Source organism: Pteropus medius, unplaced genomic scaffold (assembly GCF_902729225.1).
Source record: "Pteropus medius unplaced genomic scaffold, Ma_sr-lr_union100, whole genome shotgun sequence".
Classification (NCBI taxonomy): domain Eukaryota; kingdom Metazoa; phylum Chordata; class Mammalia; order Chiroptera; family Pteropodidae; genus Pteropus; species Pteropus medius.
In genome coordinates, this window is record NW_024349519.1 from 15,323,889 (window position 1) to 15,351,122 (window position 27,234).

Here is a 27,234-nt window from a genome sequence, read left to right on the forward strand (position 1 = left end):
CTTCTGAGGTTAGTGAATTTTCCAATTCAACTTTTTGAGAATTGTGCTTCTGACAAGCAGAACTCATAGCAACCTTACCCACATGTACTTTTTGACGTTATCAAAAAAAAACCCACTCAAATTTATTATCAAAATGATATTTCTTTTGGTAGGACAGATATGGATTATGTAATGCTTTAATCAAAGGAACAAAGTGCTATAGAAAAAAAGCACAGAATTTTGAATATACTAAACATAATTCATAAATTAAGTTGTCCTCAGTGAAACATTGGTTGAAAGCAGATTAAACCTGTGAATTTAGAAATTTTTGAATCTGTATATTTACTTTCCCATTCCCATGTAGATAATTTCTTGTCTGAAAGACAGTTTACTTTTCTTTCTGTATGTATTACATGCTCTGATAAGTCCTAATGTAAAAAAAAATAACACTGTTTAATACAGCTTTCTCCAAATTTATTTAATGAAAGAAGCTTTTTTTTTTGTAACATTTATTTACTTCTTAGAAGATGTACCACTGAACACAATACTGAAAATGCTCATGTAAAGAGAAAGTGAGGGTGATCAATATCCTCCCCGATTCAACCAAATCCAATAATATAAAAATTTCATAGTAAAAATATATGAGTTAGTATTAATGAAAATATCAAGTCATCCTGATGTCTTGGAAATATCACATTGATTATGGATTTAGAAAACTCTGGCATTGTACTTACCCTCACTGTGTTGTTATCCTCACCAGTACCCATAGAGCTGATATGTAGCAACTATAATCAGTACTGGCTCTATTGGTGTTGATAGCCAGAATGCATTCTTATTGGTTGGTGCCATGCTATACTCCCTAGTAAGATATTTTAATTATCATCTTTAACCTCAGATTGTTGTGAGGATTAAATGAAATAAAATATTATATGTAATATTGTCAGAGCAACATATACAAGTATTACATTTGCCAGTTTCTTTCCAAGATGCATTTATTTGTAGGAAAATTGGGATAAACAAATATGTTTTATATCACTTTTTAAGAATATTATTGGACAGAAAACAGATTTATTTTGGTAAGATCATTTATGACATTGAATGTTCACCTTGAAAAAGTATTATGTTTATAAATCTCTCAAAATTTAAAAAGCACTGATTATTTTCCTGTGTACAGATTATTATTCACAGTTTGCATTTTATTCATCTTCATATTTAACTGGATTTTGAGATGGAGTTTTCAAAGGAAAATATTACTTCTGGCACCTGTCATTAAATTACCAATTATATCATGAAACTGCATGTGAAGATTTTCTTGTTATATAAGAGAAGACTATTAAAGATGATGTCAGGGACCAACATGAAGCACTTTGAATATTAAGGAGATGTTGAAAATCACACTGATGTACTACTTGCTTTCTAATGATATTAAACCTATTCAATAAATTAATTCAAATATAACACACATAGAATTATCAAAACATTGTATGCACGCTTGATGTGTAAGAGAGATTTTATTGAATTTTACCTATAACAGCGAGCCAAAGTATTAATTATGGTTTGTGGCTACATTATGAAAACAATATGTAACTAGGATAATTGCAAAAATTCAAATTCATGGTAACATATTTGTGATAATTTATTGGCATAATAAATGGAAAATATACCATGGCTCGGATTTTCTATTATTTGTTTCACGAGACAAGAATAAAAGAAATTTAAAATTAAAATATATGATTTAACTGTATGAGCTTAACCAAGCTTTTGTTAGGTTGAAAATATAGATTGTGTCGAACTATCAATTATTAGATGTCCTGAAGTCAATGGTGATAGTTTAAATATCTAAAAAAATGTTTCTGCTATATTCATTCTGTGAATTACTTGACTTGTTTTTTTCAAAGTTTCTTTCCCTCATATTTAACATTTTAGCAAATATTCATTTATCCTTTAAGGATTATATAATGAATAGAAGGTTAGGATATTAGTAGTCTGCAAGTTATAGACCTCACAAATGTTGTAATATTTTTCTATTGCACCTGATTGAAATGTGTATCATTTTTACTCATAACTGAGGAACATCTGGTAGAAAGAGAAAAATACTTTATCTCAACATTTTTGGTGTTTTCACTAATATTTCATCTTAATTTGTCAAATTATACAAAATTTGTAAATTTAACTTCAAAAATTTTATTCTACATGTCACCTTCTATAATTTTTGATATTAAAATATGACTGGGTAGAAAAAGTTGGAAAGGCTTACCACAATAGTTACACAGGCTTAGGATGTAATGACTATATAGCATGTCTAATATGAAAGAAGCAATGATATGACATGCTTCATATGGCTTCTTCTCTGATGTTAAATTCATATTGAGTTTTTTTATTTTTCTGTTACCTTCATAAATTTTTAAGATTACTTTTTAAAAAGAGAAACATAACTAAATATTTTATCTTATTTCAATTCAATATTCATTGAACAGATACTAACACAAAACCTACATATATAATTACAACTGCAATATATCCTTACAGAATATCGTGGGAGCTCAAAGAAGGAAAAAATACATTATAACAATGAAGATGAAGGTTTTATAATGGCGCTGACTTTTGAATTGGGTCCTGGAGGTTGTTTAGCTTCTTGAACACCTGGCATAGTGTTGAAAGACTGCACATCAACCTGAACCAAACTGTATCATCATGCTGAGCTTTGGACATGGCAAGAATCTTATGTGACTAGGATACAGGGTATAAAGACTTAAGCTGGAGACAAACTGTGGAAGGTCCCAAACCCCAGGATTGGCTGTTCTGCTGTAGGCAATGGAAAAATACTGAGTTTTGAGCTTGGGGCAAGGATTGCATGATGGACTTTATGTAGCTTTTGGTTATGGCACTTCATAATTTAATAATTTCTGAGAACTGCAGCATCCTCACACTGCAGTGTTAGGTATATTCATGGCATTCAAGAGCTGTTCATAAAATAATCAGACCTTTCTCTGACTTTCTGACTATTTTTTCTACCATTTATCTAGTTATTTATTTATCAATTCCCATCAATACCCTAGTCTCTACCCACTCAATATCACTCTATACTTTTTTCAACATTGTGCCTTTTTGTGTGTGTGTGTGTGCTTTTTTTTTTTTTTGGTATACCTCATTTTAAGTATCACTTTGAATGTTTTCTGTTTTCTGAACCCTACTTTGACTGACTGAGGTAGTCATGTACTCTCTGAATGACTTTCAAAGTCTCTTCTTTCTACTTCTATTTATAATGTTTCTCATAATTGTATCCCCTCCCTAGATTGTGGTGTCACTAGATAGTGAGTGTCAGCTAAGATTTATTCATCTTTATTTCCTCACACCAAACACAATATCAACACTCAAGAAATGCTTCTTAAATTGGATTGAATTTTCAATCTATAGATTTAATGGCAGTTTTGTAATATAGAGAATATCTGACACATGTTATATGTGAATATTGTGGAAACCATCATTTATCTTTTATCTATAGGATCTCATCTTCTCTAACAATATCATCTAAAGACTCATTTGAACTTCAACTACACATATGAAGCTAAATGTAGTAAATCATAGAGAGAAATATTTGTAAGGCACAAGTGACCCATGAATGCAGGTGGATTTCCTGTTCTCTTTGTACTCAGAGAGATAGAGATATTTTTCTTGACACAAAACCCTGGATTTTGTGGGTTGTTGATTCTAAATTTAAAGGGGAAAAATATAAGCTCTGTGTGTGGGGAGAATTTTAAACCAGTATCTTTTGAAGGATCTTAGTAATATTCTTGTATTCTAAGTGAGATGTTGATAATCAGTGGCAGCATGGCATTAGACATTTTGTTCTTTCCTATTTTCTTTCTTTCCTTTTTTTAAAATCAGGACTGAACAGCAGGAAGCTTTGCTGGCAACCACCACATTGGGTGGGATTCAGGAGGAGGTATATTAGAAAGGAGTGAAAACAAAGATTGCTTTGGTCTTTTTTTAAAGGAGGGAACACATTAGCTGGTTTATAGTATTATTCTTTTTTGAAAAAAGTGGGAGCTGAAGGGGAAATTGTCCCGTGTGTCAACTAGTCCATTTTTCAGCCCTGCAGACTGTAATCATTTCTGCATTCTTTGCTCCTAATGAAATAATTGTTATATTCTGGAAGTTAGTGATTGCCTTTTTGGACAGAATGAAGGAGTTTTACTTTGGAAAAAATAAATTAGTAATGGAGTGGCGGGGAAGAAAAGACAGAACAGCTTTTCTGTTTTCCGGTTTGGATTCTGCTAGTGGCTTTGCTGCCTTGCCTGCAGTGATGGGTATTGCCAGAACTTGGGGAAAAACAAAGCTAAAATGGCAACATCTCTTAGGAAAATCTGTAAGATTGTAAGAAGGCTGGGTGGTTGTGGGGAGTGTGAGTTGGAGAGCAGATGCCTTTGGTCTGAGTTTCAGTCCTCACAGTCTGTTTGCTTTCTTGCTTTGAAATATTTTTTGTTTCTACCTCCTTGGTTTACAGGGAGCTGGGGAGGCTCGTTTTTGTTGTTGTTTTGAGATGTAAGTTTGCCAACAAGTGAAACAGAAAATAACTGCTGTGACAGACATGTCCCTTAAGACCTTTGCTTCTAAGAGAAACACCTCTGTTTCATGTTTAAAAACAGCGGCCCCAACGTTGGAGTACCAGATTCTTCTTGTCTGCAGTGCAGTATGAAAATGCAAAATTGTCTCTTTGGATTTTTAAATTTTTTTTAAAGGTCATATCAACTTTGAGGTCTTAGAGCAATAATTTCACTGTTGCCATGATTTGCTTTTCTTCCCCCTTTTAATTCTTAGGGCAGACATTGTGCTAGTGCTGAACAGCTGCTTTAAATTCTACTTATGAACGGAAATTTGAGGTTTTTTAAATGCTCTTACTTAATCATGATCAGACCTCCTCTGATTGATGCACTGCTCCTGTTGATTATTTTTGTACTTCTTTATTAGGTTTCCTTGGTAGTACAGAGCCTGTTCTAACTTATATTCCCTTTGAAAAGGTATATTAGGTGAATCGTGTACCAGTAATTGTCAAAATAATATAGATGGAAGAATTATTTTATGTATTTGGACAGTCACTGAACAAATATTTTGTGTCAGACACCATGCTCACCCAAAGTACATAGAAATTAAGAAAATAAACATGGTTTCTGTCCTCATAAAATTGCCAATCTAAATAGTAGCCCTACCTTGTTATCTATTAAATTTTTTTTATATTTTCTTTTCACAAGATGTTATAGTATTTATCGGTATTGTTTATAGACCTTATCTTAATGAACAAGACTTTTTTTGTTTTGTTTTGAATCATGCTATTGTACATATATTTTATAAACTGCTTAGCTTGAGGCTATCAAAGTTACTATGGAAATTTAGGCCCAGGTAAGATTTTTTTCAGATATTGTCCACTAATATACTTCTTTTCTCCCACTGATAGACAATTTTTGGCAGACACATCTCATATGGGCAGGTCCATGGATCAGACCAGAGGGCATTCTTGTTTTCTTTTTGCTCTTTGTGAGAAGGTTCAAGGGAACAATGCCAAGAAGCTTCCACTCCTAACTTATATGTAATGTGCATGAAAGTTATGATTCCTGTAGTCAATTTAGACTTAAATCAAAGTGGGAAATTAGATGGCAAAAGTGGGAATGTCATTGATCCATGCTGGGAATTTTGTCTATTATTAATCTTAAAGAACTATCTGGCTAGGCTACCAGAATCCGTTGAAGACTAGACGTTCCTCTCTCGAAATACGTTGAGGGTCACCTCCAAGTGAAATACAAACAACGTTTGGGAATTGGGAAATTGTATTTTAGTTAAATTAAAATTAAACAAATGGCAACTCATCATAAATAGGGATTCTTTTCTATTGCTTAGGCAGAATAATTTTTATTATATTAGAAAATTTCTATTTAAAATGAAGCTTATTACAACTAATCTTTTAAAACAATTTTCTTTTCTTTTGGCAGTAAAGATGAGAAAAACTATTTCAGAGAAGAGAATATGACATAAGCGAATAGACATTTTGGCCAAAGTAATTCTGGTTAAATAAATGCTGATATTTGGCAACAAGGCTACAGACAATATATTAGTTTTAAAAGACTAATCATGTATATAGGGTTTTCTGGGACAATTTTATTGTCAAATATTGTAATAAACCATCCATATCATCCAAAGATTTTAGCATTTTTGCAATCTAAATTATATTTTCCAGACTGTCTTACTCATTCATAAGTGGCACAAATATATTTGCCAGAAGATATGTCAGTTTTTTGCTAGATTGTATATATAACACACATCATAGAAATCTATAGCCGAAACAGTGTGGTAGGTAAAAAAGTGGACTCTGGGGCCAAAGGTTTAGGATTGAATTCTGCACTGCTACTTACTAACTGTGCAGCTTTGGGCACATCATTTCACTTCTGTCCTTTGGTTTCCTTAGCCATAAATTAGGACAGAAATAGTGACTACTTGTTGGATTGTAAAGACTAGGTAGGTAGGTAGGTTGGTTGATAAATAGGTAAGTAGATAATAGAGATATATTTCATTTAGTGTGGTATGTTGGGTGCTGTGTAAGTATTAGTGATATTTTGTTATTACCACATTTAAGTGAAAGAACTACAGCTAAAGTAACAAGTACTGAAATATTCTGGGATCGATCTAATATCAAATGGTCTGTTTACTATTGAATTCACATTAAACCAAAGTCACAAACTGATGGACTGACTGTGGTTTGTTGTTTTCCTTTTATTTTACTAGATTTTACTAAAATTAAAATTTTGGAGATTTCTCATAAAAATCCAGATTTTTGTTTTGTCCTCATAATTGCATGTTTTAGTCACATTAAGCCAGCAGTCCTCCCTGAAAATGGTGAACTCTGAGTGAAGTCACAGCAGCCACTCTAGTCTGGGCATATACTCTGCAAATTTTCACAGTCTACCTGTCACTGATACCCTAACACAATGCAGATATTTGAGCAGTCGTATTCTTTACTCATGATATTACTTTCCAATGCTTTCCAGTCTTTGGATTTTTGTGACTTCCTGCAATTCTGATTTATAGTTGATTTTTTTTTTTTAATAATGTTAACTATTTTAGGCAAATGTTAAAATGTATGATTTAGGGAGCGTTGTTCTCTTTATATATAAGTTCTTGAAGTATATGTGGATAAAACAATTGAGAGGTATGATCAAATATAGCAGAAGTTTAGTATACCCCAAATCTCTCACCTAGAAATGCAGTCAGCAGAGAACCAGATTCATTACCTGAAATGAGTTTTAGGGTAAAATTTTTATTCTGAGTTTTTAGTTGATCCCAAGATGTCGATTACTAGCTTCAGGTATTTTAACTGGAAATTTACGACTGGGTATCAGTCTTTTTTTGTAGTAGAAGATTACATGACACTTAGAGGGAGGAAATAGAGGGTGTTAAAATTACAAGCCCATGTTACCTCAAAATAGAAATCTCTAGGAACCATATGCTTTGAAATTTAAAAAATCTTTTAGTAAAGAAAAATAATTTTGTATAAAAGACACCAAAAATTCATTAAGACATAGAAAAACAGAAATTCAAAGAAAATAGTAAAGATACATTGTTAATAGGCATAAAACATGCATATGATATACTCATATGTCTCCTTATGTTTATATTAAACTTAAGTACATGCTAATGGCTTAAAGAAGAATGAAGAAAGAGTAATTATTTCAAATCTGTCAGTGTTAGAATATAGCTAATATAACCTATTAACAATTTTTGTAGTATAATTTTTAAAAATGAAGGAAAGTATACTGTATAATTTATAAAATATTCACATTTTCAGTTACTGTATCATAAGGAATTATCCATAATTATATAGTATATGTCCAATTGATCAATTCTCATGAAATTCCTTATTTGTACTTTTACAATTTCCATTTTCCAACATCATCTTAGACCTATTAAATTCTGTTGTTCACCGTAATACATACCGTAATAGAAATATTAGCATATCATACTCATTCTTTCTAAGAAGAATAAAATGCCGAGGCATTGGAAGGAACCATAAAAGTCAACTTGTTCAGCCTTTTAAAGGTATGCATGAATCCTCCTGATAGCATTTTTGATATGTGATTTATCTTCTGTTTGGGTACGTACAATGTTGTGGCACTCATTATCTCATGAGACAAGCAATTCCATTTTTGGTTGACTTTGATGGTTAGAAGGTTCTTTTTAATACTGAGCCTAAATGTACTTTCTCTTAACTTCTGCTTTTAACTCTTTTATTCTCTCATCAATATTCGTATATATTTTGTACAGTAGATAGAATTATAATTATGTTTCTAAGCTAACTTAGAAAAATAAGGCACAAAATAGGCACCCTGGCAGACTTTCAATAAATATTAAATGAATGAATGAGTAGTTCTGATATTGTCCTCTAGAACCACCCAAAATAAATACAAAATATGCTTCTGCCAAAGCAGAAGTTTCCCTTTGAATAATTTTCTTTGAAGTATATAGTGAGCTGTGTGTAATGTATATAGCACAAAAAAATTCATACATAATATTTTAGAAGTTTATACATTATTAGCTATTTAAAAATCCCTGATAGAAATTCCAGAGGTAGAAATTGCCACACAAGTTCACAAAGATGTTTAAGATCTGACCTTTAGTGGAGGCTCTGGGACTGATGCCCATGTTAACAATGAAGTGAGAATTCTAACAATGCATTCCTTGATAATGCTCTGTGGGTTTCCAAAAATCAGGAAGACTATATTGATTATTTATTACAAAACATATTTCACTCAGTGTTTGCAATTAAAACAATATTGCTAACATTGAAGTTCGACAGACAATATCATTTAAATGTATTCATTTTTCTTAGATTGTAGTTCTTTATTGTTTCTTATATTTGTCCACAGTATCTCCAAAATATGAATGAGGGTTTACATTTCTTGACAGTACCGTGACAGTAATGCTTATTAATTCTGAATAGTTTCTAAATACTCCATGAGCTGAGGGGATATAGTCCATATGGCAAGTAATTGGTGGTGTTTAAACTATCTTGACATCACTCCGTTTTGAAGTAGCTATTATTTCAGTCTGCTTTTTGGTGACAATCAAAAGATATCTACCTGCAACTGCACATTTTAGATTGATTTTCTTTTGCCAAATGATGAAAGCACTTTCTAACTCAACTAATTTTCTCTTAGAGTGTTTGTAGTTATATTCCTTTGTTTTAAAACATTTTATTAGAAGTACAGAATGTTTTTAGGTGAACTACATGGTCATTTTGGGAATGAGTATGGCTAAAATTACTGATAATTTATAAGGAAAGAACAGTGTTAATCAACTGTTCCAGTAGCTAATTAGCTACAGAGAGTGAAAAGGAAATTCTTAGTAGTTTTTTTTTTCTTTCAGTCTTTTGTGATAGCTTGATTTTTCTGGTCAAAAATTATCCTTTTAGGAATTAGCCTCATGGTCCTTAGATGGGCATATGCAATGCACAATGCTGGGTATCAATCTAAGCCAAACTCTGAGTTTCTTAAAATTCTAGTGCAGCAAGTTGTCAGTGACACAATGAACATGTGTTCCACATTTATTCTTTACAATAGAAACCCATTTCTTTGTCTGGAAGTCTTAAATCCTACACATAGAATGGAGGAATTGTTTATATGAACAGCAATTTCTAATGAAACTTTTATAATGACTGAATATTATAATACCATGTACTACTTTCCTTTATCCTAAGGGGATTCACCTTACTCTCAAGAAGAGTGTAGATAGAACCATTTTATATAAGTTGTTTGAAAATGAATGTCATGCAGCAAAAACCATGCTCTGATTTCCTAGCATTGGAATGAGGTTTTGGTACATTGGTAGTAAGAAGACTGCTAGCATACCTCTTGGTGTCACTCAAGAGTGATTTATTTTAACTTAGTTTGAAACTAAAATTATTTGAAGGCCGAACATGCTGCAGTGCCAGATAGTAGAACCTGATTACTTACTTTTCCAGCAAAATTCAGAAATCTTAGCCTTGCACAGTGAATTCTAAATCTTATTTTTTTATTCAAAAAAAATTTGGCTGTATAGAAATATTAAAATAACTCTTGGCTCTTTTCATAGGTCCAAATATATTAAACACAGATGGCTTCTCATAGCTATTTTAGATTGTGTCATACCCTCACCTTAACTATGCTTTACAACTGAGTGGCTTAAATTAGATTCGATTCAGTTCAATTCAGTTCAATTCAATTCAATTCCAAATCACAACATTAATAATAAATAGCATTTATCGGTACATATAATGTGTTTGGTATAATGCTAAGTGCTTTTATATGCACTCATTTACTTTCTTCAAAATGTATAAGTAATATATATTACAGTAAAGAAATAAACTCAAAGAGGTTAAGTAACATGGTCAAGGTCACAGAGCTAGGAAATAGCATAACTAAGACTCAGTCCAGATTTGCTTAATCAAAGCTCATGCTCTTAAATATTACCCTCATGCCTCCATTTTGGTTTATTATACCCTTTGAGAAATCCTGCATTAGATTAAAAAATTAGTAATATTGTTTGTGGCTCAAACAATTATAATTCGAAGTGAGTAACTCACAAAGTAACTCATGAAGTTCAAAATCCAAAGTGAGTGCACCACTTTGATCTTGGTTAAAAAGTTTCTTCTGGATTAAAAAGTCTATTAGATAGATGGGTTTCAGTATTAGAGATAAAGACGAGAGTGTGAGATTTGTATTTAAATCTAGAATTTTCAATTAGATTACTTACTGTGGTATAAAAGTTGAGCAAAATTTGAGCAAAGATAAAAAATAAATGAGAACTACTAGCACGGATTTAAAGCAACAGTTCTTTAATTAGTAATAATAATAGTAATTAATTTTTAAACTACCTGGATCTTTGGGAATTATTAAGCTCCCATGCTTTAATCCTTTTATACACAGAATTTTTAGTTATCATCATTATCATCTAAATGTCTATGACTCTTCCTTATAATTTATTTCTTTGTTCTCCACCATGATAGATTCTAAATTATTGTTGAAGAAATAAAAATTAACACACTTCTTCTAGATATACCTCAAGGAAATCATGAGTTCTAATTAGTTTAAAGTTACTTGTCCAGGCAAATCAATGTTTATTTAACTAGGCCTATGTTGACATGACCTAAATCAATTCAAACGATTAAAGCATCTTCAAATATGTTATGGAATATTAATAATTGAGGACCATGTTCTACTTTTATAATGGTGCAAATGTATTTGTAAACAAACTACTAGGAGAAAAATTTTAAAAACACAGTCAGCTTATACATTCTGTTTCCCCTCTATAATTTTTTTAATGCTTGATTATACAGATAGCACCAACAATAATTGATTTCATAGGAATTAATTAATCTTGAGCTCTGAAGATAGAAGAAATACAAATTCACAGTTAACAATAATTATTTTACAAATAATTATGATTATTTCACAAATTATTTCCAAACGTTGTAATTCCTTTAGAAGTTTCCTCAGATAAATTGTAGGATAAGTTACCTTCCCAAAGCTTTACCTATATTAACAAGATTGAAATGTTGGGTCAAACTGCTCCAGATGGAACTATTATGGCAGTACAATAACACATATTATCTTTTCTAAGCATCTAAGTGAAGAAATTAGTAAAAACTGACGTAAAAATTCATAACCTATCCCTGGGAACATATCATGGGAGAACAGGACATCATCTGTCCTATGTGTGCATTAGGAATGAACTGTGATTCTGTATGGCATATGCTTCTAGAACAATCATTAAATATGTGCTTCTGATGGTTCCCCAAAAAGGTGATGTTGCAAAGAGAGTGCTAAAAAAAAGAACCTAATGAAAAAAGTTAGAAGAAAAAAGAACATTGACTTTTAATGTAGATCTAATAACAATGTTCAATAAAAGCTTGTGTTCAAATAAAGCAACAGAAATGATAAATATATATCTAATTCTTTGGAGAAAAATTATTTTAGAGCATATATTTAAGTTCCTTTATAAAAAGATGTTCTATGATGAAGTTATCATAATATTTAGGTTTGGTGTAGCTCTGAATTCCAGTTCACCTACTTCTAACTGTAAGACTTATATCCACTATGTAACCACTCTGTGCTAGTTTCTATAGGTAAAATGGAGGTAATAATGTTTTTAAAAATCGCTTTATTGGGATATAATTTGCATACCATAAAATTGACCCAGTTAGTGTACAATCTCATGAGTTTTAGTGTATTCACAGAGTTGTGTAAGTATCACAATTTAATTTTAGAATATTTTTCTTAACTCTAGGAACTATCTTCTACCCGTTAGCAGTTGCTCCCCATTTTCCTTCTTCCCCACCAAACCCCTGTCCTAGGCAACCACTAATCTGCTTTCTCTATATATAGATTTGCTTATTCTTGACATTTCCTATACATGGAATCATAAAATATGTGCCTTTTCTGAATGGCTTCTTTCACTTAGCATAATGTTTTCAAGGTTCATTCGTGTTATAGCCTAAATCCGTACTTCATTCTTTTTTATTACAGAATAATATTTCATTGTATGGATATGCCACATTTTGTTTGTCCATTCACCATTTGGTAGATATTTAGATTATTTCCACTTTCTTGACTATTATAAGTAATATTGCTGTGCACATTTTTGTACAAGATTTTGTATGGACATATGTTTTCCTTTCTCTCAGGTACATACCTGGGAGTGGAATTGCTGGATCATATGGTTATTCTCTGTTTAACTTTTTAGAAACTGTCAAAATTTTCCTAAGTGGCCGCACTATTTTATTTTCCTACCAGCTATCTATGATAGTTTCTTTGTCTCCACATCAACTGCAACACTTGTTCTTGTCTTTTTTTTTTTTTTTTTGCCATCTTAGTGGATGAGAAGTGGTATTGAGTTGTGATTTTGGCTTCTGTTCCACTAATGACTAATATTGCTAAGTATTATATATTCTTATTGGTCATTTGTATGTCTTCTTTGAAGGAATGTCTATTCAGGTCCTTTGCCCATTTTTAAAATGGATATTTGTCTTTTATAATAGTTGTAAAATAGTTCTATATGTATTTATACATAAACACGAGTGGTTGGAATTCTTTATATATTCTGGATATGAATCCCTTATTAGATATATGACTTGCAAGTATTTTCTCCCATTCTTTGGGTTGTCTTTTCACTTTCTTTATACTATCATGCCCAGCACAAAAGTTTTTAAATTCGAAGAAGTTGAATTTATCTGTTTTTTCTTTTGTTGCTTGTGTTTTGGTATCAATTCTAGAAACCAATGCCTAACTCAAGGTCATAAAGATTTACTCCTATGATTTCTTCTAAGAGGTTTGTGATTTTAGCTCTCACTCTTAAGTCTAAATTCCTATAGAGAATTGTTATGATGACCAGAAAAAAATACATGTAAAACATCTAGCACAGGTACTAGCCAATATCAATATACAATTGCTGAGAGTCATTCATACGTCTCTGAAATCAAAGTGAATAAATTTGTCCTGGGAAATATCTTTAAGTCCCTCTCACAACGTTATTGTTCTTACTGCTTTTGAAAGAGATATAAATAGCAAGAGTCACTGAGAATTTTAAAGAAATATTTCCATAGAGATTTGAATCATTATAGGTATTTATTAATAAGCATTTAAAATAACAAGAATGCAAAGAGATGGAAGAAAAGAGATAAGATAGTAAGTTTGAGCAGATTTAAGATTCTGCTGCTCATTTATGCAAATGTTTATAAGTATGAAAACATGTTACAGTATAATCAAAATTTTCTTATTGGAAACTATATTGAGGAAATTTGGTTTATACTTAAAATAATCATTTAAATTATTATTAGTTTTCTTAAGATGTCACAGAATTATGCTATGTTTATTCTTTGTTTTTTTATATTAATATTTTGGTGGGTTTTATGAATGTTGAATAGATTATCCACAAATATTCTGGATAATTTACTAATACATTAAGGAAAGGATGGTTGGAAGTTCATGATGGCAAAGAAGCAAGTTTTTTTAAACATCGCTCCCCTTTGCAATAGAGTATATAATTTTTTGCATGTATTTTTTCTTTCTTTTGTATTATGATTTGAATATGACATTGACTGGTATGATTTGTGATACATTTTGACCTGCTCAGCTTGTTTCATAAGAACCAAATATTTATTAGAAGGGAATAAATTATTCAATTATTTTTGAAAGTATACTACCACATGAAGCCAATTGGACTGTGAGTAGCTATTGTTCTTGTATCTACACCAGCCAAGGATACGGGTGAGATAAACTCTGAAAGCAACTTAGTTTACGCTAAAAACTTATGTTTTGTATTATAAATATACACTTCGTGTTGAATAGGAAAGTAAGTATACAGATTGGCGAAAGAATCACATTTACCTCCTCTAAAAAAGGATAATCCTTTTAGGTCACTGACAGGACAGCTTGAAGAATTCTTACACTGCAGCTGCAGCAGTCTTTGGATAAATAGAGGCTTTACTGACACTCGAATATTTGTCCCAACCTCAAAGGACACCCCGAAATAGAACTTTACAGATGATACAGCTCTCTCCACATTGATTCTGGTGGCTCTTGCCTAGGGATTTCCTTGGGCATCTAATGTGTTTTGCTGATAGTAATGCAGTTTCGGTAGCTCTCTTTGAGTGGAATTTGGCTTCAGTCCTTCATAAATAATGTCATCCTAGTATGTAAGAATGACAAATGTGAAAATAGGAAATGCATATTTAAATCTCTGGAAAATCATCCCCATGGTTTGATGTTCTCGGACACATGAGAGATAGGTTTTGAAAGGGTTAATTAGCTCAGTCTAAAACTTTTCTTCAAACCTCAGAACCATATCTAACAGTTGCTGCACACTGAGTATGCACATAGCCAACTCTCTTCGAAATTCACTTTCTATGGGAAACACATTCTTTAAAATGTAAGACACATACCCGTGATTTCAGCACTCAGTCTACCTCAATTATGCGTGCTTTACTATCTTTTAAAGGAATGTGTCATTTTCTAGAGTCCTCAGCAGAAATAACTATCTCACAATCCAAAGCTGTTGATAATATTTTGGTAAAAAGGAATCCAAAGCAAGTTTCTGTAGACATTAAAAATATTTTTAGGGAACTATGTGTAGAGGGTTTAATGGAGAGGAAACCAATATTTTAAGAAGTCTTTAAATGATCATGCCATCAGTAGAAAAACAAAAACAGAAAACAAAAAAACGAAATTAAAAAAAAAAGCAAAAAACAAAACAAAACAAAAGTTGAGAGAAAGGGAGGTAGAGGAGCATTCTGTTCCCTTTGGAACACAAAGGTCTTTCAGTTGTGGGGGATCGTAATGGGGGTGTTTGGGTAGTGGAAAAAAAATGTTCTAGCATGTGGTAATGAGGTTTAAAAAAAAAGCAATGGATGATTACTTTTCTCCATCAAGGCTCCTTTATCCTCATAAGCTCAGACAGTGGTCAGCGTGTTAGACACCCCTCCCTGTTTTATCCATCCCTTAACTATGTTCTTTGACAGGACTGGTTTATACAGCTGGGCCTTTGTTACGCTTTGGGAGAAATACTGCAGAACATCAGAAACTGTGGCAGAGTACCTGTACAACAGTAAATGGTAAACACTCTGTTGAGTACATGGTTCTACCTTTAAAGTTTTGCCTTTGATTGATTAGTTTTTCTTTTATGGGTTTGTAAAGTGAACATCTTTAACATTTCCAGGTTTTATACTGACAGGTTTCATTGTGATATTGGCAAACTATGTTAATCAGTAAAATTTCTTGTCAGTTATATTTTAGTAACAGAATAAGAAAAAACTCAGCTACATTGCTGACTGAAATGTCAGTAAAATTAGACATTTCTATAGTAGTGATGTAGTATTTTAAAGAACATCTGCATCGTGCATGCTTATCCTTGGAACTGATTAAACAGAGAAAGCAAATAGGAAAATCTGTTTGTTTCAAAAAGTTTATCACTATGACATACTTAAAAATAATTTTTAAAATGGAAATTTGGTAGTGACTTTACTGTCATCCGCATTTGAAATCTAGTGTAAACCTTGTACTGGGACCTTTTTCTGTCTTTATACTTGTCATACTTTTATAAGAGTTTGATGATTTTCTTCTCTACAGTATATGCCATATCCTTTGAATTTTTATTTCAGGGGCCAGAATCTGGTAGCCTTTAAGTTACTACTGAACAGGTTGTACACATTTATAGAAAAGAGCTAACATTCCTAGCTCGTCCACAGTGGCAGTATGAACCATATTTTTAAAGGTTTTTCCCTCCCTAAAAACAACAGGGAATGTGCTAAAACCAGAAAGATTAATGGGGGAAGAAGATAAACAGTTAAGACGTAAAATAAGTTTAGAGGTCAAGCTAGAAAAATAAGAAAGCTTATGGATTTAATTCATATTCATCCAAGCAAAGAAGCTTTGGCATGAAAGGAACCAATGAAGAGGCTCAGCATTCTTATAACATCAACCATAGCTGCATCCCGCTGTTTTGGAGTTTGGGTTGATAGATGCTCATCGTCTTTGGCACTGCACCCTTACTTTTGGACTTTTCACGATTATAATGGCAAATTCTTCATTTTGCCAGGAAGTTCAGAAAATTTGTCTTTGCCTAGTATGCCTGTCTTTCATATCAGAAGCTGTTGTCTTAGGAAAGATTTGTACACTGTATATATGTTCTTCACTGTCTATTTTGAATATAACATAAATATTTTTTAGTTTGTTCATTTTTTAACAGCTGTCGTAGAAACAGACTATAACCAAGTCTGTATGGGGCATGAAAAGAAAGAGTGAGTCCCCTAAATTGGCCAGACTTTAGCAGTGTGTAAACTTTTCCTTGTCGGGGTTATTTGGATTCCAAAGAGGGTAGGGGTCATAATATTTTTCTTCATTGGACAACTTAGTCATTCTCAGCAAATCTGTCGGTGATGTTCAGTGCTCCTTTTAGCTGTGAGCCTCCTTTCTCATTTCAGCTAGAAGGAAAAGAAAAAAAAAACACCATTCTCTAGAGGTTTGCTTTTGAAGGCTTAACTTGCTTGATTTCACAATGACCTTTGAAAACAAAAGAAATTAAAACTAGACTGGTTACTTAATTATTTTTGTCATCATTATTAGATCTTAAATAAATTAAACATGCCACAGATTTTATTTCAAGACATACACCATGCTAAGAATAAGTCACTTATGATTATAGAACAATTTGCTATTTATTTTGGCTTAGCTAGTAATATGAGAGGGGATAGGGAGAGCAAGGGTGGGGGTGGGCACTTTAAGAGGAGGCTCAGATAAGGAGACAGGGAGGGAGGCTCAAAATAAGTTCTTAAGGGTATTATTTCGGAAAATAAAATTTTATATCCTATTTGCAGTTCTGCCAAAGGGGGATAGTCTCCTGGGAGAGTCAAAATGACAAAGTCATTAAAATAAATGAAATGATATTTTTACAGAGGGGTCAATATCATTAAGCCTAAATAGATATTCTTTTCTACTTAAAACTGTTTCTTTGCATGTGCACCTCACCTGACCAGTGATTTTCAGGAATGAAATCTATCTTCTTGTACCGTGAATATGGTGAAAATGAACTCTTTTTATAGGTTATTACAAACATGTTCATGTATATGTGAACATATGAAGACCTGAATATATCCTCATGACGATAAAATGAAAAAAATTGACTGGTGTTATTTTAGAAATCATTAATTAAGAGATTTGTACTACTCACTGTAGTAGTAATAGTTATGTATTACATTTTCTTTGGCTTTTTAATAAATTTTTATAGGTTAACAAATGGAAGGAGTTTGTTTCTACTTCTTTTTTTCTTTAAAATATACAAAATTTTCAACCAAATTATTTTGAATTATATAGTAATTAAAATTGTTAGCACATGATTAGGTTAAATTAAGATGGTGCCATCTGATTCTTAATAGAGAAGTTCCATATAAAAGGAATATTGATGTTCGTTAACATATCATTCTAAAGTAGTGGTCTTCTCTGTCTTCCTCCTTCTATCATCCTCCTCTTCCCTTCCCTTCTTCTCCTTCTTCTCTCTCTCTCTCTTCTCTTACACACACACACACACACACACACACACACACACACACACACACACACACACACACACACACAGGATTGCACGTATACACAAGACACAGATACTCTCGGACTTCCCTGAAAGGTTCATTTAAAGATAAAACAATAGAAATTGAATTAATCCCCGTTTCACTAGCAATTGTTCTGGTAGAGTGCTGAAAAGATCGTCTATTTTCAGGGATCGTATAGACAGTTTTTAAAGATACCTTTTTAGAGATCTTGAGAATAGATATGGATTTCCTACTATTCTATCCAGTGTTCGATAACCTGAAATTTATACACATGGCAACTATGTGTCTCAGAAAAATCCAAAAGGTTTTTGATATTTTAGACTTTATTTCTTTAACTCAGTAGACACAATTACTTGTTAAACAATTTGTCCCAACCTTTGGTTCAGAAAAATGGTACTTATATTAAATGCAGGGGTTTTTTGTTGTTGATGTTATTTCTTATTATTAATAAGAGTTGTACAGCATGTACTGGAAGAGATAGTTTTTGCTATTCCCTGTTTTTTTTTTTTTCCTCCAATTTTCTTTCTGTCCCAGGAATGGCGTATGTGGCTACTCAGTGCTCAGCTTTCAGACATACAAGGAGCTGAGCATCTGGGGAAACTCAGGAGGTGAGCACTTTCACGCTGACTCAGAGACCAGCCGTATGACTCCAGTCTGGCGCTGTCACGCCTGGTTATGGAAAGGCAAGAACAATGCCTCCCTTGAGAAGGGGGAAAAAAGTCTAGTGCAGTCACAATTTTGATGTAAAATTTAAATCATCCCTCCACATCCTGTGGACTTAGAGCTGTCAGAAATGCAAAACCCATGCTCAAATGGAAAAAGTTTTTTATTTCCTTTAAAAGTATACCCTCTCTAACTATAATTACAAGTTTTAGAACCACAAATCTTAATGCTAGATTATTCAAAGTAATTTATAAATATTCAGAACAAAAGGACTTTGACAATTTTAACCTGTAGATTACTGAAGGGTAAATGTTCTTTTTCTGTTTGTTTCTGATTAATGACAAATATATAACAATACATGTATTAAATAATTCACAAAAAATTCGTACTTAAGGTTTGAATTTTTTTCTTCCAAACTCATGTATTTGGTCATTTATCTACAACTTAAAAGAAATTTCTCTTCTACATTTAAAGATCTTAATCATTTCTATTATATTTTCTTCAAATAGATTCGGTTGAAATTTAGTGTATTTGATAATTAAAAAGATTCCGTGGTCAAATGTTTAATAATTCAAGTTTGGTGTTTTAAGATAAGGAAATACAAGTTTAACAGCTATTAAATGAGTCAAATATAGTTTAGTTTCTTTTTTTAAGTAGAAGGTGCTTATTGCCATATTTTTATTCTGTAAATCAGGAGAATAGTTTTGATAATTTTTTTAAAAAAATCTGTAAAAAAAAATTCTGTAAAAATGTTTACTAGCTCTTCTCTTTATGAAAGTGGCTTTGTACTTATGAGTCAGAAAAGTTTTCCTAACCAATTTTCTTTCAGCTTGTCAGACTCATAATGAACTCTGTCTTTTCTAAGTATTATAACACTATAGAATGATTGCAGTTGAGTTAAATTAAATTTAGTAATCTTTTTATCTTTTTATTCATCAGGAATACTGTTGTTTTAGACACTTAGTAAGTGTGGATTAATATTAAAATGGTACAATAAAACATAAAGATGAGTATTTTTAGCTGGCAGATATATTTGTTTAGGTAAGTTTGGGCTCTAGAGCCTAGCTATTAGGTTACTCATAATAAAGCACTCTTCTTATTTAGAAAAGTTTTTTGGAGTTTTCATTCAATAACATATGCTCTTAATTTGGGAGTAAATTTTTAGTGATTTACAGTTAGTTAGACAGTAAGAGAAGAAAGCAGAAAAGGAATCACATTTTGAATTCTGAATCATTGTAATTTTGCTACCATAAACTATTCATAAAAACTTAGCTTTGGTACTTGTCTCCCTTGCCTAGAAAACAAAATTCAATGGACATTATAAAGTTAATTTTATTGTATATTTCAGGTACATTAATTCAAACACTTCTGAAATATCCTGTATCCAACTAATAAAGAGGCACTTATTTCTTTCAGGTACTCACAAGAATTAAGTTCTTTTTCTAATTCTTTCCTTATCTTTCTTTAACCTTTGTTGTTTTTCTTTTCCTTTTCAATTCCCACACCTTCCTTGGAGAACCCTGCACCTTCTCATTTTCTCCTCTTCTTATCCTCCCGTCCTTCTTTGAGTCTGGTGGTTTGGACAAGGCTGGGAAAGCTTTTAGATAAGAACAGAGATGCTAGCAAATAAAAGGGCAAAAAGGTGGTGAACAAGTTAAAAGTGGTGCTATTATCGGAGAGAAGGAATATTAATGAAGTATTTGATTTTAATGCAGAAAACATCTCAGAAACTAAACACATGACAAGATAAACACAGGGGACAGCCTTGGTAAAGGTCACTTTGAAAGTTCTTGGTGACTACACCATTTTTAATTAACACAATTTTAAATACAGTTTGAACTTTTATAATACTTATTACATTTTTTTCTGTAAATTGAAATCATATTGTAGAACAAAATAATAAATTTATTCTTAGCTAGGTGTAGGTCAAAAATTATTTTTGTTTTTAGATTCCAATGTTATGGTAAGTTTTGTTTCTAAATACTACTAGAAATAAGTTCTACTCTGATGAAATGTATAGTAAGGCTTATGAAGGAGTCTAGTCATATTTATTATTCTATGTTTTCTGTTTTTATATTTCTATGCAATCTGTGTTTCTGCTTCCATGTATAGTGTATGCCAGGATCTGATGAACTTGTTCAGGCCTGTAAGTAACAATATAATGAATGAGATCACTGTATGGGATAAGCAACGAGTAAAGAAGTATAGGGATGGGCATGATCTTTCTATATTAGAAATTGATGGCGAAGAAGATTTATGGAAACTAGAAGAAAAATTTTAAGACTACATGTTTACCACAAATCAATTTTCTATTTAAAAGCCTTCTGAATATTATATATGACAGAGTTGTTTATAAAATATACATGGAATATTCACAGGGTAAATGTAAGGATGACTCTAAACAGTAGGAAAATAAAGACGTTAAAAACATGTTATAAGGAAAAATAAAGAACAAACCATAAGATATGAATAATAATTGAAATTTCATAGATAAGGAAAATGAAACTGATCTTTTCTGTAATAAAATGATATGCTATGTTTGTGTAATTCTGTTTATAAACCACATAGAAGTGTTGGCTGTTTCATTCATTTGAATCAAAACCTATACATTCATGTTAAATGTCTATATTGATTTCCCATACTGAACAGGTAACATTCTATTGTAAAAATAGCTTTGATGAACAGTAGAGTTTAATTCCTGATGTATTATTGGATTGTGTACTTGAAATCTATATACTTTTATCAACGAATGTCACCCCAGTAAATTTAATAAAATAAAAAATAATTTCTAATTTTGATTACTCTTCTCACATCAACATTAGGCAAAAGGCACCAGACAAAAAAATGTAAATGTCCTGAATAAATAGTCTTATTATTAGAAAAACTTGAGTCACATAACTTCTAGAAAAAGAGTATAATATTTGTATAAAGAGGATTACTAATAATTATTTTATTTTGTAATATCCCATATTTGTTGTTCCCATAAGGAGATGAATCCTTATGAATATTTTGTCATTTTTGAAACATTTTCTGCTATGTTTAAAATTTAATCTGAGAGTGAATATTAAAAATAGGTATTTAGAAGAGTAATTAATAGAAGTTTTAAGTTAAATAAATATAGTCCAAAATTTTAAGACACTATTCAGAATGTTGTTTTGTAGAATTGTTTAGAAAATAATTATACTGCTTCACTTATCACTTTGACTTCTCATTATCTTTCTTCTTTGTTCAATCCTTTTTATACATTGGTCTCCCAATCTTGGATGGGCTCCAGGATTCAGATTTTACCCCCAACTCTGCTCTATTTTTCCATTAATGAATGAATGGATGAGTAGATATATTTCTTATATTTTCATCTAAACTGTGTTTTCTTAAGGGTAAATGAGAAGGGTCTTTATATCTAAGTTGCCTATTTCCCCCATTACACAAAGTTAATTTGCTTGGCACAAAATAGACCCTCTTTCTATCATTCATTTATTTATAGAAAAGTACATTGAGTGCCACGTACGTGCTAGGAGTTGTGCCTCCATACAATAATTCTATCTTATTCAGCACAGAGGAGTTGACCATTTAGGGACAAAATACAGAGTATTTGGAAAGACCTTTATTATACAGTCATATCTTTAGCATTAATCTTGGGAAATCAAGGTGACTTGGTCAAAAACAGAACTGTACTTTACCAAAATCTTATTAAATTCAAGATAGTCTACATGTCATGGGGAATTTAAGAAATTAAACAATGATATTCTTACATTCCAATTGCTTGTGTTCTGGTTTTAGGTACTGTATATACTAATAAGAAGAAAAGGAAAGTTAAACTATTTAATAAATGTCACAGGTTATACCGATATTCAGTTTTTCATGCGGGCTGTTAACAAGAATTGAGGTAGTCTGAGATGGGGTGAAGTCGCTTCAACTGTGGTGATAGAGGATGGCTTTGTAGAAGAACTAGAATTTGAGTATGTTCTTTATAGACATTTATGTTTTGCAATATTTATACAAAACTGCTAACCTTAAAAGAAATAATATACCAAAAAAAAAATAACCAGTAGAAGGCACTGCTTCCTAGGACTTTATCTCTGAATTAACCAAAGGTTAACATATTCAGAGAAAGAAACTTTGAAAAGAAACAATTATATTAGGACAGCAATTCTTATTCTGAGTCTTCCATTTTATGTTTATTCCATATACTAATTCCTTTGACTTTGTATATTTTGTAATTTTCCAGAATAATTAGAGCAAAGAATATATCCTATGCAGATTTAAGTTTAAAGCTGTAAGTAGATAATTCCTCAGCAATAAGTCTATTTATAATTAACTAGGTAGCATTTTTATAAAGTTACTTCACTTTATAGTATTTTACTTATACATTTTAAAAAGAACTATAAGATTTCTTTACATGTACTTTAAAAAATGAATTAAACAGGGTTTACTTGTCCCATTACATAGAAATTATTTTTTAAAAAGAATACTGTATCACTGAACTTGATTTCCTTTTTCCTAACAATATTAAGGCATTTTCTAAGCATACTTTCTTGTATGTCATTGTCTCACAACCATTCATCATTAGAGAATAGTAGGAGAGTTCCTGGTTTTAGATAATAGCTTTCATTTAATAGATATTTATTTAAAAAATACTATTTTCAGAAATGATCCTAAGTACAAGATGAGTAGCTGTGAACAAAAATAAAGTCTACCCTCTTGAATCTTATATTATAGTGGGAAAGACAGATAATAAACAAATAATTATAAAATATGCCAAGTGATGATAAATTCTGTGGACAAAACAGAGAATAAGAAGTAATAGAGGAAACAGGTGCTGGTTTAGCGGGAAAAAGCAAGGAAGGCTCATTGGAAAATGATGTTGAAACAGAAAAAAAAAAATTAGGTGAGGAACAGGCAAGTATACATATCTGGGGCAGAAGTATTTCAGATTGAGAAAATACCAGCTGTGAAAAAAGATATGTTTAAGTAAGTGGTCTATTAATTTCTTGTTGTAACAAGTGACTACAAGTTTAGTGGCTTAAACAATACAAATGTATTCACTTAAAATCAAGTTGTTGGCAGGGCTCATTTCTTCTAGAGGCTCTAGGGAAGAATCTATTTCCTTGTCTTTTCTAGCTTCTAGAGGCTACCTACATTCTTTGGTTCATGGCCTCATCATCCATTTTCAAAGTCAGCCTCATAGTATCTTCAATTGTTCTTTACGATCTTCCTGCCTTCCCCTCTTGTAAGGACATATATGATTACTTTGGACCCACCTATTGTATCCAGAATAATCTCATTTCAAGATCCTTTACTTAATCACATCTGTAAAGCCCTTTTTGCCTTGTAAGGTAACATATTCACAGGCTTCAGGGTTAGGATTTGGACATCTTGGGTGAGGGACATTATTCTAAGGCAAATGTTTTGCAAACTTGACTTTGCGTTAGAATCACCTAGGAGCTTTAAAATATTCTGATACCTTGTGTGCACTCCAAAACCAATAATATCAGAATGTCAGACAGTGTGACCCAGGCAGCAGTATTTTTTAAACCTCTCCATGTAATTCCAATGTACAGTCAAGGTTGGGAACCATTGAGTTAATTTTCTGGTGTAGTCTCTCACTCTCTACCCTACCCCTAAATCTGCTACACATGTCTAAATACAACTGGGGACATCCTATCTACAGAGTAATTATAATGCACATCGAGAGCCTTTAGTGAATAGCAAAGGACTCCAGTAATTGTAAAATTACTTCCACATATGAACTGGAGTAGCCTGATTGTACAGATTGCTACATGGACAAATAAAGGAGAAATGACTCCTTGTACAGAGCAAGTTACCCCTTAAGAGGGAGGCTGTTTCTTATCTGTTCCATTCATGTAACTCAGCAACTCCAGGAATGTTGTAAACTAGAAATGGGATTTAAGTAGAGACCCTGAATTATATAGTAAATTTCGATTAGATAAATGTCTTGTACATAGTAAGTGGTTAGTAGATTGTTGATGATTTGAAGATTCTCTTTTGCCCTGGAATTAGACATTAGTTCTTTCAAAAAGATTTTCTTGTCTACACACAGAACTGAGTTAAAGACTACTATTAAGTCAACATAGCTCTGTAAATTAGTTTCACACTGAATTATATGTCTGCCTCATTTCAGTTTCTTTGAAGTCTGAGTTTTGTTCATTGGTAAGCCTAGTACCTACCACAGGAATGAGAAAAATCATCTCTGAATGAATACATGAGAGCATACCTCAGGTATCCTTGTACTGTGACACAGTCATGCAGCTTAAACTACAGGAATTGGAACCCTACACATCCCAGATACCCGATGTATAGAAATTTGCAGTGCTTTCCTTCTGCTTTTTTAAAATTAATGAGACTTTCCTCTGTCCAAAATGAAACCCTTGATAGATGAATAAAATTCAATAGTCTAAAGTTATTGGTAAGTTAGTTATCAATATTTTTAGAAGCAGTATAAATCAGACCAAACATGACTAATGTGACCAACAGATTGATAGCTCCCTACATAATTTGTTATGTATTTTACTTTTTTTCTGACTTAGTAGCCTATTATTAACTATAAACATAGTCACTTGTTATTGTATTAACTTTTAAAAAAAGATATCTTTTACTTCAGTTATATGAAAATACTTGAGTTTACTCAATAAGAACATTCTCTAAGTCTCTGAAAATGGAGTTGAAATAAACATGAAATATGTCATATTTTAGGATCAGTTGCCTTCTGGCACCATGAACCCTTTATGTTCAGTGTTTTAGATCTTATCATTTTTGTTTCATAGAAATATGTGTGTGTGTGTGTGTGTGTATACATATATATAGAGAGAATATTTATACATTTATAAAGATAATTTAGATATTGAAATGACTAGAAGTTTTGAGAAGACTAATGATATCTTAACTACCTTATGTCTTCTTTAGGATTTTTAATTTTCATAATTTTTAATAATGATATTAATAAAGTAGAAATCAGCAGAAAGATCATACCTTCTGGAAGTCATAGACTTGTGTATTAACTTAGAAAAGACCAGCTGATCTAGCTTTCTGCTTTGGTAGCCTGGACACTGACTCTTGCCAATAGCTTGGAGTTTTCAGACAGTAGGAGACTGATTGTATATAAGACTAAGTTAGACACCAGAAAGCCAATTGATTAATTCCAACAAGAATGACAATGGTCACACAGACCATAAATACTACAGTTTGTATAATAAATGCATAATCTTCTTGTAGTCAAGCTACATGTGAAACCAAGAAATAATTAAAAGTCTCTTTATTGATTTATTATGATAAATCACTTCACAAAGACCTGAAATTTTTAAATCTCTTCTGTCAGCCCATTTTCTATGTGGGAATCAGAAGTTTGCTTGGAGAGCATGGAAGCAGAACAGTGAGAGTTAAATATCATTACTGGTGAGAGGGATTATGTATAGTTTCATATAATAGTTTGGTGATAGATATGGTATTGCCTATGAGACTAAGACTATTTGAATTGTGTTAACAGGTCCTTACTTCTTTTCTCCATACTTAGAGTATATTTGAAGTAAACTTTGCCAATGAGATAAAAAATAGTTACAGATACCTTAAATGTGTTGTCCCAGTCTGCTTCTTCTATAGATGGTCCTTTCATGGTAGGCACTAGCCTTCTTTCTCTGTTCTTCAGTTGATCAAGACACCTACTATTAACATTTCTTTTTTTATACTTACTAGTACATTTGATTGGTTAATTGTCATATGTGACTGGCAATGGATGATTTCTCTATTGTGAGGCTTTGTATTTCATGTTGATTTTACAGTTTAACTCCTAGAGGCCATCAATCTGCTTTCCTCATTTTAGAGGTTTATTTTGTATGTTTTTTGCAGGGGCTCCACAGCCCCATACTAGAGTTTTAAAGTTTGTAAAATAAAAAAAAAAGTAGCTATTGTTTATTGAATGTCTACTCTGTGCTAAATGCTCTACAAGTCATTTTTCATATGGTACACAGTTCATTCTCAAAAAGCATTACAAGTAGATATTGCACCTTACTTTAAAGATGTGCAAAATTGAGATAGATTACAGTAAGTCTCACAGCTTGTGAGTAGCAGAATCAGTATTGTAATCCGTATTTGTCTGCTTCCAAAACCCTTACTTTTTCTACAGTGCTATTATTTCTTAATAGAATATCTTTAACACTTGAATACTTTTTAAAAAAACTTCTAACACTAAAATAGTATTATTCAACAAAGATTAGAGACATTTCTTTTAGTAATACATTTTTAATTTAAAAATCAGTGATATATATGAAGAAAGTGGTGTTGCAGTTAGTTAACACTTTCCTGCCTCCTATCCCACTGGCTAGAATAAGAGTGGATAATCCTACAAACACATTTTGTTTGTGGAACAAAACTTACAGCTTTTTCAAGGACAGGTCAAATTGTAAATAGAAGAGTTTATTTTTTTATTAAAAACTTAAACTCTGTATAAT

General features: G+C 31.8%; 1 protein-coding gene across 15 annotated transcripts in view; it reads left to right on the forward strand.

The window, feature by feature from the left end:
• The window catches only part of SOX5 (SRY-box transcription factor 5), a 907,668-nt gene that overhangs the window by 556,997 nt on the left and 323,437 nt on the right, over nucleotides 1-27,234 (forward strand). The window contains exon 1 of one of the 15 annotated variants that reach the window (XM_039882489.1): nucleotides 18,636-18,714. The exons of the other annotated variants lie outside the window; for them this stretch is intronic. Within the exon in view, the coding sequence (XP_039738423.1) occupies nucleotides 18,650-18,714 (65 nt within the window). The 5' untranslated portion in view covers nucleotides 18,636-18,649. Of the gene's footprint in view, nucleotides 1-18,635; nucleotides 18,715-27,234 lie in introns of those variants that run through there. 15 annotated transcript variants of the gene reach the window in all.